We start from the raw sequence: 18,393 nt of genomic DNA on the forward strand, positions 1-18,393 counted from the left end.
GACCTGTTAGAAAATTTTCTGGGATGCATGTGAGTGAGGACAAAACATGTTGGAATGACTCGTGTTGGTCTGTGGGATGTATGTGAGTGAGGACAAAACATGTTGGAATGACTCGTGTTGGTCTGTGGGATGTATGTGAGTGAGGACAAAACATGTTGGAATGACTCGTGTTGGTCTGTGGGATGTATGTGAGTGAGGACAAAACATGTTGGAATGACTCGTGTTGGTCTGTGGGATGTATGTGAGTGAGGACAAAACATGTTGGAATGACTCGTGTTGGTCTGTGGGATGTATGTGAGTGAGGACAAAACATGTTGGAATGACTCGTGTTGGTCTGTGGGATGTATGTGAGTGAGGACAAAACATGTTGGAATGACTCGTGTTGGTCTGTGGAGATAGTTTTCACTCTTAGAAACAAGGGGTACATAATGTGACCATGTCGTAGGAGATGCAAGGGGGAATATCGAGGTCATCAGATACTGAATTCGGATTCCAAATCCTGATTGGCATTCTGGGTATGGTTCGTTACATCCAAAATAGATAAGAGAGAGATTCAAATTTGGTTTAAAACTACATCGATTAACATAGGAATGTTTACGGCTCGAAGTATGTTTAATTTTAGGGTTCTTATAATCGATTCATTTGAAGAAAAAAAAAATGCCCATGTTGGTATAAACCGTAAATATCTCGGTTCATTTATCTGTTCCACCTCTACTCGAGCGTGAACTGCCTAATAATTTTCATTTTAGTTCATCTTTAAACGACATCGTAAATAAATATCGTATTTTGTTATTATTATTAAATATTCATTAAATGATGACCAAAGAACATAATGTAATATTTGTTGCTATATGATAGTTTCATTAATGATTATATATATTTGGTTGTCAATTATTTTTCAACATTTATTGAACAATGAATGAAGAACAAGAACATTTATTTTATTTATTGTAGAGAGAGAGAGGAGAGAGTGGGGGATGGGGGACACATAATTGTCCCCTCAATGTAATGGAATGTGAACACAAAGATGAAGATAAAGAGATAAAATTGATTCCCCTCCGACAAAATATTATTATTCTCTTTCAGCTCGTTATATATCGTCATCAGTTTCACGGTTTTAAAACATGTCTGTTAGGAAGAGATTTTTACACCCTTATGAAGAATGTTTTATTCTTTTCTCCGACGGATCTTTAGAGATTAGGTTTATGAGATGTACAGCTAAGAATCTGGAGTAACCCATTTGATTTTTTGTCCCGTGCATACCAATCGTTACGGTGTGAACGTGGTAACTTCTTCCAATAATTTCTTAGAAAGTCGGGGGTGTAGCTAAGAGTTTAGGTGGAGGGTAGAAGTATGGAAGAAGCAGGCATGTGTTTGGTTGAGAGGGTATAATGGGGATTTTGCAATGCAAGAAATAGTTCGTTTTGGAGGTCTCACCTCGATTGGAGAGGAGAACGAATCATTTTTTAGGACGTCGAAGCATCTCCTAATAGACTTGTTTTAAAATCATGAGGATGACGACGATACGTAACGAGCTAAAGTGAACAATATTTGTTAGCGGTGAACTGGGAAACGAAGCATTTTTTAGGGTATCGAAGACTCTCATAATAGATATGTTTTAAAATCGTGAGGCTGACAACGATATGTAACGAGCTAAAGTGAACAATATTTGTTAACGGTGAACTGAGAAACGAAGCATTCTTTAGGGTATCGAAGACTTTCCTAATAGACGCGTTTTAACATCATGAGGCTGATGACGATACGTAACGAGCTAAAGTGAACAATATTTGTTAGCGGTGAACTGGGAAACGAAGCACTTTTTAGGGTATCGAAGACTCTCATAACAGATATGTTTTAAAATCGTGAGGCTGAGAACGATATGTAACGAGTTAAAGTGAACAATATTTGTTAACGGTGAACTGAGAAACGAAGCATTCTTTAGGGTATCGAAGACTTTCCTAATAGACGTGTTTTAACATCACGATGCTGATGACGATACGTAACGAGCTAAAGTGAACAATATTTGTTAGCGGTGAACTGGGAAACGAAGCACTTTTTAGGGTATCGAAGACTCTCATAACAGATATGTTTTAAAATCGTGAGGCTGAGAACGATATGTAACGAGTTAAAGTGAACAATATTTGTTAACGGTGAACTGAGAAACGAAGCATTCTTTAGGGTATCGAAGACTTTTCTAATAGACTCGTTTTAACATCACGAGGCTGATGACGATACGTAACGAGCTAAAGTGAACAATATTTGTTAGCGGTGAACTGGGAAACGAAGCATTCTTTAGGGTGTCGAAGACTCTCCTAATAGACACATTTTAAAATCATGAAGCTGACAGTGATACGTAACGAGCTAAAGCGAACAATATCTGTTAGCGGTGAACTGGGAAACGAAGCATTCTTTAGGGTGTCGAAGGCTCTCCTAAACGACACATTATAAAATCGTGAGACTGACAGCGATACGTAACGAGTTAAGGCAGACAATATCTGCTAGCAGTGAATTTGGACACATACGTAAATACGTAAAATATAAGGGGTTAAAAAAGGAAGAGAGAGAGGATGAAGGGCATAAATGATGGGAGTATCCAAAAAGGAAAGGGTAAATATGCAAACCCATTCTCTTCCCTTAAAATCCACGTAGAGTAAGAGAGAGAAAGGGGGGAATGGTCAAATAGTGGTAGGGTCTCTTCTTTCCCAAAGGAGTAGGAACCTATTTAATGCCCACTAAATGCCCTTCTTCTATTTTTACTATTTTTACCATTTTTACTATTTACCCCCCTCTAACCTAAACTATTTCAATTCCAACCCTCTTTTTTTTCATTCTAATACACCCCTCCCCTCAAAAGTAAAAAATTTCAAATTCCTTTTTACCCTACAAATAATTACCAACTAGGGTAGGAAAATCCAAAAAGGCTATTCTCATTTCCTTTTAAGGGATCGAAACCGTAACCCGTCAGCTAAAGCTTTTGAATTCACTCGAGATCGGAGAAAAAACAACACATAATCGAACGAACCGTAAATAATTCTCGCCCGATTCCGAGATTACCCATATCATAATTCATAGTAGAAAAAAGGGTTTTGAAGATCAAAGTAATAGTCAAAGGGTTAGTGAAATGTCGTATCAATGTACAGTTTATGTTCTTAGTGTTAGCCCTTGTGCCTACCTTTTATTGCCCATCTCTGTCTACAAAAGCTGCCATGAGTATCTATTCCACTGCAAATCCCCTTGGGGTTAATACCATTATCATCCTCATATGCATATGTATTCTTATCATTTTCTTACGTCGAGTACTCGGGTATGTTTGTATCTTGATCGTTACGAGAATTGAGTCGAATTGAGTCGAATCGAGCTAAAATTGGAGGGTTTTGGAAGGAGATGGTGATGAAGATGTTTAAAGGAAAAACAATGATTAAAAGGGGAATTTAAAAGAAATGGTGAGGTGGGTTTTGTTAGTTGAACAATGGTTGTGTTCTTTTGCGCACATCAATCAACTTTCTTTGGCCTTTTATGGAAGTGTAATTAATCACAGCATTTATGGTTTCCATGTATAATGGGTACGCCTATGTTTCTCCCTCCATGCACCTCTATTTTCCCTGTCCTCTCTACAATTCAAAGACACAACCAAAAATAAAACATGTTCGTAGCTCACAACCTAAGCTACCTGCTAACTCTTCCCACTGTCTTCAACAACAAAGTTGTAATTTTTTGTGTGTTTTGTTCTACCTGTTAGGTGGTCCAACTCCATTGCTAGTAGATATTGTCCGCTTTAACCCGTTACGTATCGCTGGTATCTTCATGATTTTAAAACGCGTCTATTAAGGAAAGGTTTTGTGATATCCCATATTGGTTGGGGAAGATAACGAAACACCCTTTGTAAAGGTGTAGAAACTTCTCCCTAGCAAACGCGTTTTAAAGCCTTGAGAGGAAGCCCGAAAGGGAAAGTTTAAAGATGACAATATCTGCCAGCAGTGGGCTTAGGCCGTTACAGGTTTCTACACCTTTCTAAGGAATGCTTCGTTCCCATCTTCAACTGATGTAGGGTCTCACAGTACCATAACATGATGTTGCTTCAAGCTCTACTTAACTGATCGAGATTATACTCAGTAAACATTTCGTATGTCAAAGCTTCATTTCCAAATCTAAACGTAACGGTGAAATTACTTTACATAATGTTTGAATTCGTATCATAATCTATCTGCTTTGAAACTTTTGAGTTGATCGATGATTTGATTTTGAAGCCATAAACACCAATAGTTGATTGAAAATGGCAAATCAATATACAAAAAAGCTTAGGCTAAAATGGCTAAAAAGAAACCCTGAACTTTTGAACATATATATAAGAACAATGTTCCCTAAAACCCCATTATATATATATATAGAGAGAGAGAAGAACATACTAAGAAGTAATGACATAGAAACCAACCCAAACCCCATTAGAACAATATCAATCATGATCTTGTTCGACTTCCGAATAAGCCGGGTCCTCCTCTTCATCGAACCCGTGATGACGATGATGACGATGATGATGATGGCGATGACGATGATCGGGATTGTTATTAGCATTAGAATTATTATAAGCAGCATGGCCATTGCCAAAGGCCTTGATATGGTCTTTAAGGGATCTCTTGTGCTTAAAATCAGAGCCACAAATGCAATACCAAAGCTTCCCACAATTCTTCTCATGAGTCCTCCAATCCCCTCTAACAGCAAAGGCTTTCCCACACTTCCTACACATGAACGGCTTGATCCCATGCTTGCGTTTGTAGTGAGTTTGAAGGGTTCTGAAGTCCTTCAAGGGCTTGGCTCGTGGATGGTCGATGTTGTTGCGGCACCCTGGCGAGCAGCAATAGCATGGCAGCCTAAGCATCCCTGTTGGCTGTGTGCCTCTCAATGATTCTGGCCCTCGCCTGTATTGCGAGCCATGCCCCCACATGTGCATCTATATCAAATCAACCAAATCGTTATCAAACAAAGCCTAAAACTTTATAAACAAAAACCCTTTTTTTTTCCTTATATTCGAAGTGGATTTAAACTTCAAACCTAAAAAAATGATGATTCTTACTCGGTCATACTCACGTTGGCCGATGTTGATTCGATTCAAAAGTCGAAAGGATTTGATTGATGAGTTCTTGTAATTCTCAAACGACAACGATTGTTTAAAAAAAACGAACGATTTAGGAGTACCCATTAAAGAAAAATACAAACTTTTGCATAACTCCCTCTCATTTTGATGATTCTAGCACTCTTACATCATAAAGATCAAACTTTTAGAGTACCCATTAGAGAAAAATACAAACTTTTGCATAATTCCTCATCATTTTGATGTTTGTAGCACTCTAATATCATAAAGAACAAATTTTTGGAGTACCCATTAGAGAAAAATACAAACTTTTGATGTTTGTAGCACTCTAATATCATAAAGAACAAATTTTTGGAGTACCCATTAGAGAAAAATACAAACTTTTTGATGTTTGTAGCACTCTTATATCATAAAGATCAAATTTTTAGAGAACCCATTTGAGAGAAAAGGAAGAAATTGAAGAAAAAAAAGAAAGAATTGTTCTTGAAATCAAGTGGGTAAGAGGGTATGGAATATAGAATAGGCAAAAGCATGTGTTTGTTTCCCGAGAAAGAAGGAGAAAATTTGGAGTAAAAAAGAAAGGAAAAAATTTGGAAGAAGAAGAGCACAGAGTTCAAAGTAGTGAAGGGAGAGAGGGAGGGAGGCACAAAGAACATTGCCTGTGTTGTTCAATCACTTAAAGAAGCTACTCAGAGTTGGATCAGAAAAAGTGGAGACAGACATTAATTGAGTCAACAAATCCATGCAAAAACAAAAAAAATTGAGTGTTTTTTTGGGAGAATTAAGATCAAAGTTAGTGAAATTTTGAAGGTTACCTGCATGTTGTTATATCTATTGAAGGTTTTGAAACAAACAGGACAAGAGAATTGAGTAGGACCAATGAGGATTTGTGAAGGTGTTGGGATCCAATATTGTCCTTTGTTGAGTCGGCTATTGCTTAAACATAGTCCACTAATGGCTGCTACTTCTTCTTCTTCTTCTTCTTCTTCTTCTTCTAATTCGTGTTCTTCGTGTTCTTCGTCGTCTTCGTCGTCGTCTTCTTCCTCTTGATTTTGATTACTAGACAGCAAAAGGGTTGCCATTTCTGAGGCGCTAGGGCTTGGTAACCCTATGTGGAGTGCAACAGTCACGGAAACGTTGGCGGCGGCCGCGGCGGAGGAGGAGGAGGAGGAGGAGGAGAAATTTTGTGGGGGGTTGTTGTTTTGGGATGATCTGGTGGGGCTGAGGCGGAGGAGAGGAAGAGCTTGACGGAGAGGAGGAGAGGACGGCGGCGCGTGGAGGTGAGTGGGGAGGAAGTAGGGTGGAGGAGGAGGAGGAGGAGGAGGAGGAGGATGAGGGTTTGGTGGAGAAGGGTTGAATTTGAAGAGATTTGTGAAGAAGTTAGTGGAAGGGTCATCCATGGAGGTGTGGGAAGGAAGGGGAAATTGTTCTGTTCTTTTCTTCTTTGTGCCTTTAATGGCGGAAGTGCTTTTAGAGAGAGAGAGAGAGAGAGAGAAGTGCTTTTGTAGAGAGAAGAAGATGACTGAAGGAAGTGGACGGTGGAGAGTGGGAGAGAGATTATGTGTATATATATATATATATACACACAATAAGATCACCAAATTGAAGGGAAGGGAAGAAGATGGCATGGGCAAATGGGCGTGAAAGAATTTCCAATTATTAATTCTTTTTTTTTTTTCTTTGTAGGGTTTCGATCTGAATCGAGTATCCTCGAGGAATGTAACAGCTCAAGTCCACTCCTAGCAGATATTGTCCGCTTTGTCCGTTACATATCGCTACAGATTCAAAACGCGTCTAGTAGAGAGAGGTTTCCACGTTCTTGTAAAGAATGTTTTGTTCTCCTCTCCAACCAATATGGGATCTCACAACACCTGTACCAGGGAGAGGTTTCCATGTCCCTATAAAGAATGTTTCATTCCCCTCTCCAACCAATCTGAGATCTCACAACGCGTCTACTAGGGAGACGTTTTTATGTCCCTATAAGGAATGTTTCATTCTCCTCTCCAACTACTGTGGGATCTCATACTCTACTCCGTTTGGGGACTAGCGTTCTCGATGGCACACTACCTAGTCCTGGCTCTAATACCATTTATAACAGCTCAAGCCCACTGTTAGCAAATATTGTTCGTTCAACCTCACGATTTTAAAACACGTCTATTAGGAATGTTTCGTTTCTCTCTCCAATCAATGTGGAATCTCCAAGCAATGATATTTCAAAATTTTTAACCTAATTATTAATATTAGTTAATATTTTTGCTCCTTTAATAAANGGAAGGGAAGAAGATGGCATGGGCAAATGGGCGTGAAAGAATTTCCAATTATTAATTCTTTTTTTTTTTTCTTTGTAGGGTTTCGATCTGAATCGAGTATCCTCGAGGAATGTAACAGCTCAAGTCCACTCCTAGCAGATATTGTCCGCTTTGTCCGTTACATATCGCTACAGATTCAAAACGCGTCTAGTAGAGAGAGGTTTCCACGTTCTTGTAAAGAATGTTTTGTTCTCCTCTCCAACCAATATGGGATCTCACAACACCTGTACCAGGGAGAGGTTTCCATGTCCCTATAAAGAATGTTTCATTCCCCTCTCCAACCAATCTGAGATCTCACAACGCGTCTACTAGGGAGACGTTTTTATGTCCCTATAAGGAATGTTTCATTCTCCTCTCCAACTACTGTGGGATCTCATACTCTACTCCGTTTGGGGACTAGCGTTCTCGATGGCACACTACCTAGTCCTGGCTCTAATACCATTTATAACAGCTCAAGCCCACTGTTAGCAAATATTGTTCGTTCAACCTCACGATTTTAAAACACGTCTATTAGGAATGTTTCGTTTCTCTCTCCAATCAATGTGGAATCTCCAAGCAATGATATTTCAAAATTTTTAACCTAATTATTAATATTAGTTAATATTTTTGCTCCTTTAATAAATAAATATTACAATTTTTTTCAATTTTTGTATGAACAGAATCTGGTTGGAAAATGGCGTTAATGGCCGTTTATAGTTAATTGTCAGAGTTACCCACTTTGTATTTTTCATTTTTTTTTTAAATTACATTATTTAGAGGTGGGTAAAATAAATAATTTAATGACGTGTAATAATTTAATAATAAGATATCCCAAATATTAGATCAATCATAAAAGCACAAGCAATTATGTAATTTTATTTTACTTATGATGATATCCACAATATTATTTACCATCAACTATGATTGTTACATTCATTATCAATATCATATTATATAGTTTTTTTTTTAATCTATGTCTTTTAAAACGACAATAATAATGTAATAGTTCGAGAGAGAGAAAAAAAAAGGAAAAATGAAAAACCTAGTCGTTGGCTCCTCGGCTAGACTCATTTCTTACATCTCTAGTCATTCGACTTCTTCGTCTCTCTCGTTTCTTCCATACCTGTGCATCGAGTCCTGAACAAACAGACTTCACTCCTCCCAGTCCAATTAGCCATTGTTGCACCATTGCCTCTTTGTTGTGACACTGTTCGACTTTCATATCGTGGTACGATTCTTCCTCTTGATTTTGGACTCGCCTCCTACTTGTGATTGTCGATCGTGCTCGTTGGTGGGTGTCTTAAATTCACACGAAATCGTCTCATCTCTCATGTTAGTCGCTCGTTGTGCATCAAATTGATTAGTGTTATGTCGTGTTGCTAGGAAGTTTTGGTACAACAACTGTCGACTTTATTGAATGTTTGACGTATTGATTAGTGATTCTAGTAACTTTTTGTAAGTTAATTGTACCACAATGGTCATGGGTTAGATGACCTACGTTTTAGTTTCTCATCCCAAACTAAAGAACAAAGTTCTGATTTTGATCACGAGCTAGACAGTCAATACTTTGAGATCTGGCCACAGGGTAGTTGATCAATGAGCGATTCAGGGTTATAAGATAGATGATCATATTTCTAGGGTAGGTCGTAAACTAGACGATCTAGTTGTGAATAGTACTCCGATCCCTCGACTTACGTCACAATTTACTGTGTGTATTCAACTCGAGGAGATGGTTACTTATCGAGTATTTTTAATAAAATCAACTTTTTAAAACATTTTTTTAGGTAAAGACAATGACAGAGTGGGGGACGTGATGAAAAAGATTGTTGGTCGTATTGTGGGGTTTATGTCCTCGTGATTTTTACTTTACTTTCACATTTAAGAACTTTTCGATAGTTGTGAGCTGTATTTGCTTTAAAATGTCTCGTAAAATTGCTTTGAAGATTGTAGTTTCAATTTGTATTTGTAAGTCTTAAAGAGCTAACCCGAGCAAATTTAGTTTATTTTAGTGACAATTCTAGTCGATCTAGATTTATAAGAGTCGGGTCATTACAAATAATTTATGTTGCCTAAATTTAAGCCTTCAATTTTTCGTTCGTATAATTTAAAGTGATTAATTTAATACCGTTTTTTATTAGAATTTTATTTATAAAAGAAAAAATTTAAGAAAAGGTGACAATCATTTCATAGATATCAAAGAGTTCATATAATAATTGATGGATTTTCTTTTTGGTCAAATACTGTACATATTGCTCATCTATGTTTAATAATCATTTCATTTTTTTTTACTTTAAAAAAATCAGGTAATTTTGTAATTATTCCCATTTTTATGTTTTTTACATTATAAAAATATGAAATTATGTCCCAATTCTAAATTTTATAATAATGTTTGTAAATTTGGATAATTTTATAGTAATTTCAATATTAAAAACAAAACAAAAAAGGAAAAAAAAAAACTTGGCTAATATTTTTTTAATTATAGTATTTAAAAAAGATAAAATAATCCTAAAAAATCTTTTAATCGAGAATATTATATAAACAATTATAATCAACAATTGTAGAGTGGGATATCGAATTATCGACCTTTGAGACAATATAATAATTATACTGTCTGAGTTATGAACCCGAACACTTTTTAGTCGAGAACATTATATCTAAATTAGTTGAATTATACTCACATTGATAATATATATACAATCATGGAGTAAGAGGTCGAATTATCAACATTTCAAACCGTATATTATCCACTAAACAATACCCAAACAAGAAATTAACAACATGGGTTAAGGAAGTGGTTGAAAAAAGACAAATTAAGGAAGGTATTACCTTTTACATGCTTTTATTCCCAAAACCATAAACATCATTATATTTTGACTGAGTCCACGTGGCACATGCAAACCTAAAAAAAATTATAAAAAAATGTCTTTCAACACGTGCACATCAGGTGCCTTATCCACCACCTTTATTAGATATACAATTAAATATTATATGTATTTCTGTTTAATTCATGTTACCAAAATATAATTATAAATTTTAAAAATTAAAAATTAAAAAAAAAAAAAAAAAAAAAAAAAANTTATTGCATATCATGGTAAAGAAAAAGTAAAACTAAAGCTGCTCACTGATTATTTGCATTAATTTTTATGTTAAAAAAATTATTTATTTATTACATTTTCTTTGATATTATCAAATTCTTTACGCCTTTTGTATGTGCCATAATCATCAAATTCTAGTTTCGTGATTCAATTCTGTTTTTTTTTTTTTTTTTTTTTTTTTTTTTTTTTTTTTTTTTTTTTTTTTTTNTTTTTTTTTTTTTTTTTTTTTTTTTTTTTTTTTATATATACTTTTTATCTTTAAATTTTTAAATTTTATGTTCGGTATTTAAATATAATATAATGTAGGTTAGCTAGCTACTTAGAGACCAAAACAAAATATTTTGAAAGTGGGGAAACTATATTAGGATGTTAGCTAGCAACTTAGAGACAAAATTAAACAACAAAATATAATATATACTTAACAAGTTGTTTAATAATATGTAATTGAGAATTCAAATAGTACACTTAAACTAATTGAACTATACTTAAATTAACGATTTGCCTATTTAATAAATATTATAAAAATGTACCGCATTAAATAAGTAATTGAGAAGGTTCGATAACTATTTAGTATTTTATTTTTTATGTTAGTTTCTTAATCCTCTTTTTCATTTTTGGTCAAATTCAAACAATAAAAACTATATATATATTTTTTAAAATTTTAATTTTTTTAGCTTGAATTTTGAAGGAAGATAATAAAACACAAAAACTAATAAGTAGAGGTAGAAGTTTGAGATGGGAACTAAGCATATGTGGAAACTTCTCCCTAACAGAACGGAATTAAGCATATGTGGAAACTTCTCCCTAACAGAACGGAACTAAGCATATGTGGAAACTTCTCCCTAACAGAACGGAACTAAGCATATGTGAAAATCTCTCTCTAACAACAGAACTTAAGCATACGTGGAAATCTCTCCCTAACCGAACAGAACTAAGCATAGGTGGAAACTTCTCCCTAATAGGTGAAAACTTCTCCCTAATAGGTGAAAACTTCTCCCTAACAGAACTAAGCATACGTGGAAACCTCTCCCTAACAGAACTAAGCATATGTGGAAACCTCTCCCTAACAGAACAGGAGAAAACTTCTCCCTAACAGAACTAAGCATATGTGGAAACCTCTCCCTAACAGAACTAAGCATATGTGGAAACCTCTCCCTAACAGAACAGGAGCTGACGACGATATGTAACGGGCCAAAACAGATAATATCAGGCTCTATAAAGTTTATATTTAAAAAACTAAATATTAAATAATGATGAAACTAGGAATACTATATTCCCAACATTTTTATGGGTATATGAGAAGGTGTGGTCGGCTATCTGTAATCACCCTCCCCTGCTTCCATATCCTCAAAACCCTCCACTGTTTCAATATCCTCCAAAAACTAAGCAAACCCTCTTATCCTCTTTTTCTCTCTCCTCTAATCTAGGTCACTATTCTCTCTCTCTCTCTGAAATTGTGGGGGAAAAAACCCAAAAAAAGAAGGGAAAAAGAGAAGAAAAGAAATGGTTAGAAAATTTCTGACAAAATCTATATGGAGAGAAAGAGGTCAAGAAAGAATTATGATATGATACAGAATCATCAAAAGGGGCTGTGCTGTGCTGTGCTGTGGTGGGAGTAATGAGCATAAGAGAAACACAAGATACATAGATATGGTGAATGAAACAGTGCTTTATATATATATATACACATAAAGCTAACTATAAGCTAAAGCTATGGCACCATTTCTTCATTTGCAGAAGAGAAAACACACTCTAGGTTTACGGGTGTTGGATGATGAAAGTCCCACATCCGCTAATTTAGGGAATGATCATGAGTTTATAATCAAAGAATACTCTCTCCGTTAGTATGAGGCATTTTGGAGAAGCTCAAAGTAAAGTCATGAGAACTTACACTCAAAATGGATAATATCATACCTTTGTAAAGAATCGTGTTCATCTAACAACGAGTCGGTAAAGTCTCGATATAACTAAATTTAGAATTAGACGAATTTTTTAGTTTTGTGATAGGTCTTAGATTCGAATATCTCCTTGTTTGGTGTTATTCAAAAGTGTAGGGGGTAACTTTTGAAGTGAGAAAACTTGAGATCTGTGTTAATAAAGAAATTGAGTATGTAGGGCCATAATGGTATAATTATAGGGTTTTTTTTTTTTTTTTTTTTCTTTCTGGGATAGATACACTTATTTATTTATTGTATTTTGGGAAGCACCTCGTACTTGTATCCCTTTTCTTTCCCTTTGCCCATAGTTTTTTCTCATTCTAAGAGTTGAGTGTTGCTGGAATTTTCTACTTCTTTATGAATTTCTAATATTTTTAGAGTAAAAATGATCTTTTTTTTGAAAAATAAAGTCCAAAAGTAAAATGGTACAAGCTTTGATATGATATTATCATATCGTATGATGATTATAAAGATGAGTGTCATATTAACCCATCTATCACTTTGTCTAAATCATTTCTTGGGTTTGCACAAACTCATAATTATTCTTTAATTCATTTCTTCATACTTTATTATAAAAAAAAAAATAATAATAAATAAAAAAACTCAAACACACTTATAATCATACATAAGTGAATTAAGTTAGACTATTTTCAATCGATACCATTTAAAATCAACTCAAACACACCTATATAATAACATTATTCTTCCCCTAAAACTCTATCAAAGTAGCTAGGAATAAGTCGAGAAAAATAGAAGAAAACAAGAATATGAAAGACATCTCAAATTAACGATAAATTGCATAATCTCTATATTCAGAAAAGTCTAATACACGTGTAGACTTCAGACAGTTTAAATTGATTCAGTTATCAAATGTTCCAAGTTTAAAGGGGTAGATTGAGTTTTTTACCATGGGGTTTACTAGAAGATCAAAATGGATAAGAACCAGAGAGAGGTACCATAAAATTAATGTCTTTGCATGTTTGAGAGAGAGAGAGAGAGGGAGAAGCAGAGAGAGGTAGGGACCTATTATTTCACCTGGTTTTCAGGGAGGGGGAAATGGGGTATTGGGACAGTAAAAAAAGGCATAGGACATGGACTATGAAAGGGAGCCATTTTGCTGCATTGTCCATTTGCACTTTGTCTACTTTAAGCCTCGAGTGTAGTCATATAGCTATGGATGTGTGTGTGTGTGTGTGTGTGTGTGTGTGTGCCTTAACCATTTTACTATACCCTTTTTACTGGTGCAATAGAACATGTTTTTTCATGCCATATTCAAGCCATCTTATTATATAATTCCACCCTATGTTTTGAATTCAATTCACACAGTGTTCTTAGTTGTTTGTATCCTCAGTACTCACTTGAAAATAATATTCTCTCACAAATATCATCGCAAAACCTATATAAGAAAACAGAGCATACCCAATATCAATCATGTACAAGAGTTCTTCACCTAGTTTTCTTAGAATTTGTGACAATCTCATGGTCAAATCAACTATTGTTTCACTCTCTATATCTCTTGAAGATCTTTGGAAGGGATACCAAAATTCAAAAGCAACTTATTGATGACATTTTATCAGTAGCAAGTTAATGTGAACCATACTCAAATACAGATGACATTCAAAAGTTTTCACCTAGGATTTCACTTTTACACCTATTTATTACAACCCAATAAATTAAACATACAAATCTATCGATATGCACTCTCCCTCTCAAAGATCTTTGGAAATTGTAAACAAATGAGGGGAAACTCAACACAAAAGCAAGATTTGAGTACATAGAAAAGCATGGGGGGGAAGCACAAGCACCCACATGTATTTAGGTGAGGAGATTTGCAAAGAACAAAACACAAAATAAAAACAAATGAATAGTTTGCAAAAGGCCCTATTAATACGCCCATATTTAAAGGGAACAAAGGAAAAACATCGAGGAAAGAGATGGGTTAATTAGGGTTTTTTTTTTCTTTGTTGGGATGCTATTTTCAAGACAGCACGAGTGTGTAAGAAAGAATGGAAGCGGAGAAATAATATTAATAATGGAGGGTTTTGGTTGAAAAGGAAAAAAAAAAAAAATAATTGAAGGGAAACTAAAAAAGAGGCAACAATTTTCGATGTTGTTGTCTTGTTTTGAAGGTTTCAAGACAGACATTATCTCTGTGGCCTCTGCAAATTTTGCAAATCCCCAGAATCTCTATATGCCATACAGTTCACCATCATCATCTGATTGTCGCTTTGAGTTCTTTATTTATTGTTCTTAATAGTTTGTTAGTTAAAGTAATCATATAATTAAACTTACTTCGATTTACCCCTTAAATTTTGGGATTGATTGATTATTTAATCTAATATTAAAGTAAAAAAATTTGTATTCAACCTCTTGTGGAATGTTATTTTATCTGGATGGATCTTCACGTTTTCATATATAAGTGATGAGAGAATTAAAGTATTAATATAATTATATTTATCGAAATCTACCATCTTAAGTGTTTTAGTTGAGGATGATTAAACTATGGGTAGTTTACTAGAACAGATGCCTCCTAAAAAGTAACATAAGTGTGATGAAAGTAGGCTCAAACTAAGATTCTCATCGTGATGAATAAGTCTGACGACTTAGTAGTAGTGTAGAATTGTGTCTCATAAAGTAAGGTTGTCAAATAGTTCATAGGGAGCTAGACGTAAAGAGTAAAATGTGGGTCAAATTCACATTAACAGAGGGAGAGATACAGAATTTCATCGTTCCAACCATCTAGTTTAGGCTTTATAGAAGTAAATAACAAAGGAGGTAACTAAAGTCATATTTAAACAATTTTTCAAGTGTTTTAAGAATGTGTACCAGGAAATTGACGAAGCTAGGCTTCATCTCTTTGGACAAGTATATATCTTATAAACATGGGGCCTTATGTTCTTGGATTGCATGTTTGTTGTTGAGTCATTTCGTTAGAAAATTTGGTTTGGAATGGGTTTTATATGGTTTGGATTGGGTTTTATATGGAAATTTTGGTTTGGAATGGGTTTTATTTGGAATGGGTTTTTTTTTTTTTTTTTTTTTTTTTTTTTTTTTTTTTTTTTTTTTTTTTTTTTTTTTTTTTTNAGTGATTTTTAAAAGATTTAAAGTGCATTTTAGAATCTAAACACTAAAAATGGTTTGTGCTTTTATATTAGTTGTCGTTGGAAAACTAATTGTTCTAAATGTCTTACTTTTAATTTTGTAGCGTTTCTTGTTTTTCTTGCTTCTATTGAAAAAAAAAAAAAATACTCTCCCTTATTTTTTCTAGGGTAAAGCAAAATAATAATAATAATAATAATAATAATAACTATTTATATTTTTCTATTTATGTGTAATATTTTGGTTATTTTTCTTTAATATTCAACGGAGAAAAATTAAATGTATCTATTTTCTTGTGTTTTTAATTTGAAGCAGAAAGAAATTCAAAATAATTCCTTAGTCAATTAAATCATCTCAAAGGAATTTAAAATAACTTCATAGCCATTCTCTAAAGTAAGCTAAATCACCAGACAGATCAAATTTAATCATTTCAACCCCATTCTCTAAAACAAAAAATTAGGATGGATATCTGAATTAAAAAAAAAGAAAAAAGAACATTTTGAGTTTAAATTGAGAAGAAGTACATAGACAAACGGGGTTTAATGCTTCCATTCCTTTGTTGTTCATCCAACTTAGGGATGGGGAAAGAGGATAAAATGGAGGAGTTCAGAAAAAGGGCCAAGTTTTACTCAAGAGGAGGGAAGCTAATGATTGACTAAAACTGTTGAGAAAGAGATGTGACATCATGTGTAAAAATAAACAGTTGAAAACCACCATGTATATGTATTCATCCTCATCCTCATAACTGCCTTTGGCTCAGATTCAGGATGACAGCTTATTCTGCACAACAAGCAAAAGGGAGCTCTACCTGATCTGATAAACTCTCAGCTGCCCATAATGGTAATAATGGTTGGCAGGGCACTCATCTGAGTAATTTAAACAACTTGAGAAGCTAGGCTCTACACTTGTATAGTGGACAAAAATCATCTCTCTGCGCTATATATTATGTTTATGTGTATTTATAAGGAATATCTAAGCTACTGATTAACCCGATATCGAATCCTCTTATGTACAGATTTCGGTGGCAGAAGTGTGGTTGACAGCCAGCCCACAAGATTATTTGGGCTTTGGAAAAGGATGGAGTGTTTTCAACTTGTTCGGTCAAAGCAGTTTTTGCAGGATTCTCCAAGGACAGCAGGCTTAATTTTTTCGTCAATAAGCTAACTCTTAACATTAATTTGTGAAAAGCTTGTCTTCTTGTGGTCTATAATCAAGAAGGTTTTGAACAGGACTGATAAAATTCAGGTCTGAATCCCCTCAATAGCTCTCAGCCCATCTTGGTTCCTCCGTAAAAACAACGTGAAGGCCTGTCCTTATTTACAGTCCGTATGCGAGCAAGCCTTTGGACTACCCTCATGAAACAGCCAAGTCAGCTGTTTCATTTGGCAAAAGAGATAATTCTTTCGGTTTAAGGTTCCAAGTGCCATACGCTACGGTTAATTAGTTTTACACATATTTTATGGCAATTATGGCTTGGAAGATATCATTATAGATGCCTCGATTTGGGCTTCTAAATCAAAGCTATTTTCTGATTATACTCTTCTCGTACGTTTTTCATGTATACTTAATAAAGAGTTTCGTATCTTTGTCCAAAAATATATATATATATATATATATATATATGATAATCGTCTAACATTTGCCTCATGTGGTTAAGTTATTGGACAACAGGGTAGCTCTTTTCCTGTAACCTTAAGAAGAATTCAACCCAAGTAGTCTATAGAGGCTCAGTAAGTGTACTCAAGGAGACAAAAAAAAAAAAAAAAAAAAAAAAAAAAAAAAAAAAAAAAAAAAAAAAAAANAAGAAGAAAAAAAATGTTGTGTAGGCAATGCTATCATATGCATCTATGGACTAGGAATTGTAATATCACAAGCCTAAGATTTTGACTAGGATTGGGAATTCTAAATTATATTTGATCCTTAATGGCTCTTACAAGATTTTCATAGTTACATTCCTAATCACATAGATGTTCCACTTTTGTCTTGGGTTACTTCTAATGCAGAAATGTCCTTCTGTCTTGTTCTTACTAGTCACATGCTTTCTAGAAATGGTTTTGGGGAAGTAATTCAACCAACTTGGAATTACTCTAGCTAGGCTAAGAACGCATAGCCACAAGTTACTATCGAATGAGCCACGAAAAAGAACTATTGAATGAGCCACATAAAAGAGCTAAAAGGGAAGGTTTAGCTTTGTTGGTTTAGGAGGCACTCCCTATCAATTTTTCGAACTTTCTTTTACCATGTAAGTCAATTTGTCTATCCTTATCATCCTTTAGGCAATATGATTCATCCTTATGTTCTTGTAGTTAGAAGCATATTAGTGCACTAACATTTACTTATCTTCTTTGGCCCTAATGACACATCCAAGGTTCGGTCAATTAAAAAAAATATAGGAATTTAATAATTACAAGAAACTGTTATTTTCCATAGAAGCTACGATGAACGAAAAGATTTTATATAAAATGAGTTTGCATGGTACTGAACCTCTATAGGACTTGACTTAAGTTACATATAATCTACTATTTCTTGACAATTTCTCAATCTCTCTCATAATCAAATAGTTATGAGGGATCCTTAGGCAATACAAGTATGTTAATTAGGATTATACAATATTCTCCCTGTTTCTATAATGTTATGAATATTATATCAACTTCAAACTAAGGGATGGTTGCATACATGGCAACCAAACCCAAAACAATCTCGTCTAGAACAGTCGATTTATTCATCCTTAAAGTCTAATGATTTCTCATTTTCTTATATTTTTGTAATTTATATCATACCTATCATGTTTAGATGTTGCTTTCTAACAATTTGTTTAACAGATGGACACAGAAAAGAAATTCATGCTAACTAAGAGTATTAAAAAAGGGGGGGGGGGGGGGGAA

The 18,393-nt window shown here is 34.4% G+C and overlaps 1 protein-coding gene across 1 annotated transcript; it reads right to left on the reverse strand.

Annotated features, from left to right (window-relative positions):
• Positions 1–4,245: 4,245 nt before the first annotated feature.
• LOC111791213 (zinc finger protein WIP2-like) lies at positions 4,246–6,615 on the reverse strand. The gene is made up of 2 exons (XM_023672474.1): positions 5,905–6,615; positions 4,246–4,948 (listed from the first exon to the last, which is right to left on the reverse strand). Exons 1-2 carry the CDS (start codon positions 6,487–6,489, stop codon positions 4,454–4,456), a joined length of 1,080 nt encoding a protein of 359 aa, XP_023528242.1. The 5' UTR covers positions 6,490–6,615; the 3' UTR covers positions 4,246–4,453.
• Between the last annotated feature and the right edge of the window lie 11,778 nt (positions 6,616–18,393).

This window comes from Cucurbita pepo, chromosome LG03 (genome assembly GCF_002806865.2).
Source record: "Cucurbita pepo subsp. pepo cultivar mu-cu-16 chromosome LG03, ASM280686v2, whole genome shotgun sequence".
Classification (NCBI taxonomy): domain Eukaryota; kingdom Viridiplantae; phylum Streptophyta; class Magnoliopsida; order Cucurbitales; family Cucurbitaceae; genus Cucurbita; species Cucurbita pepo.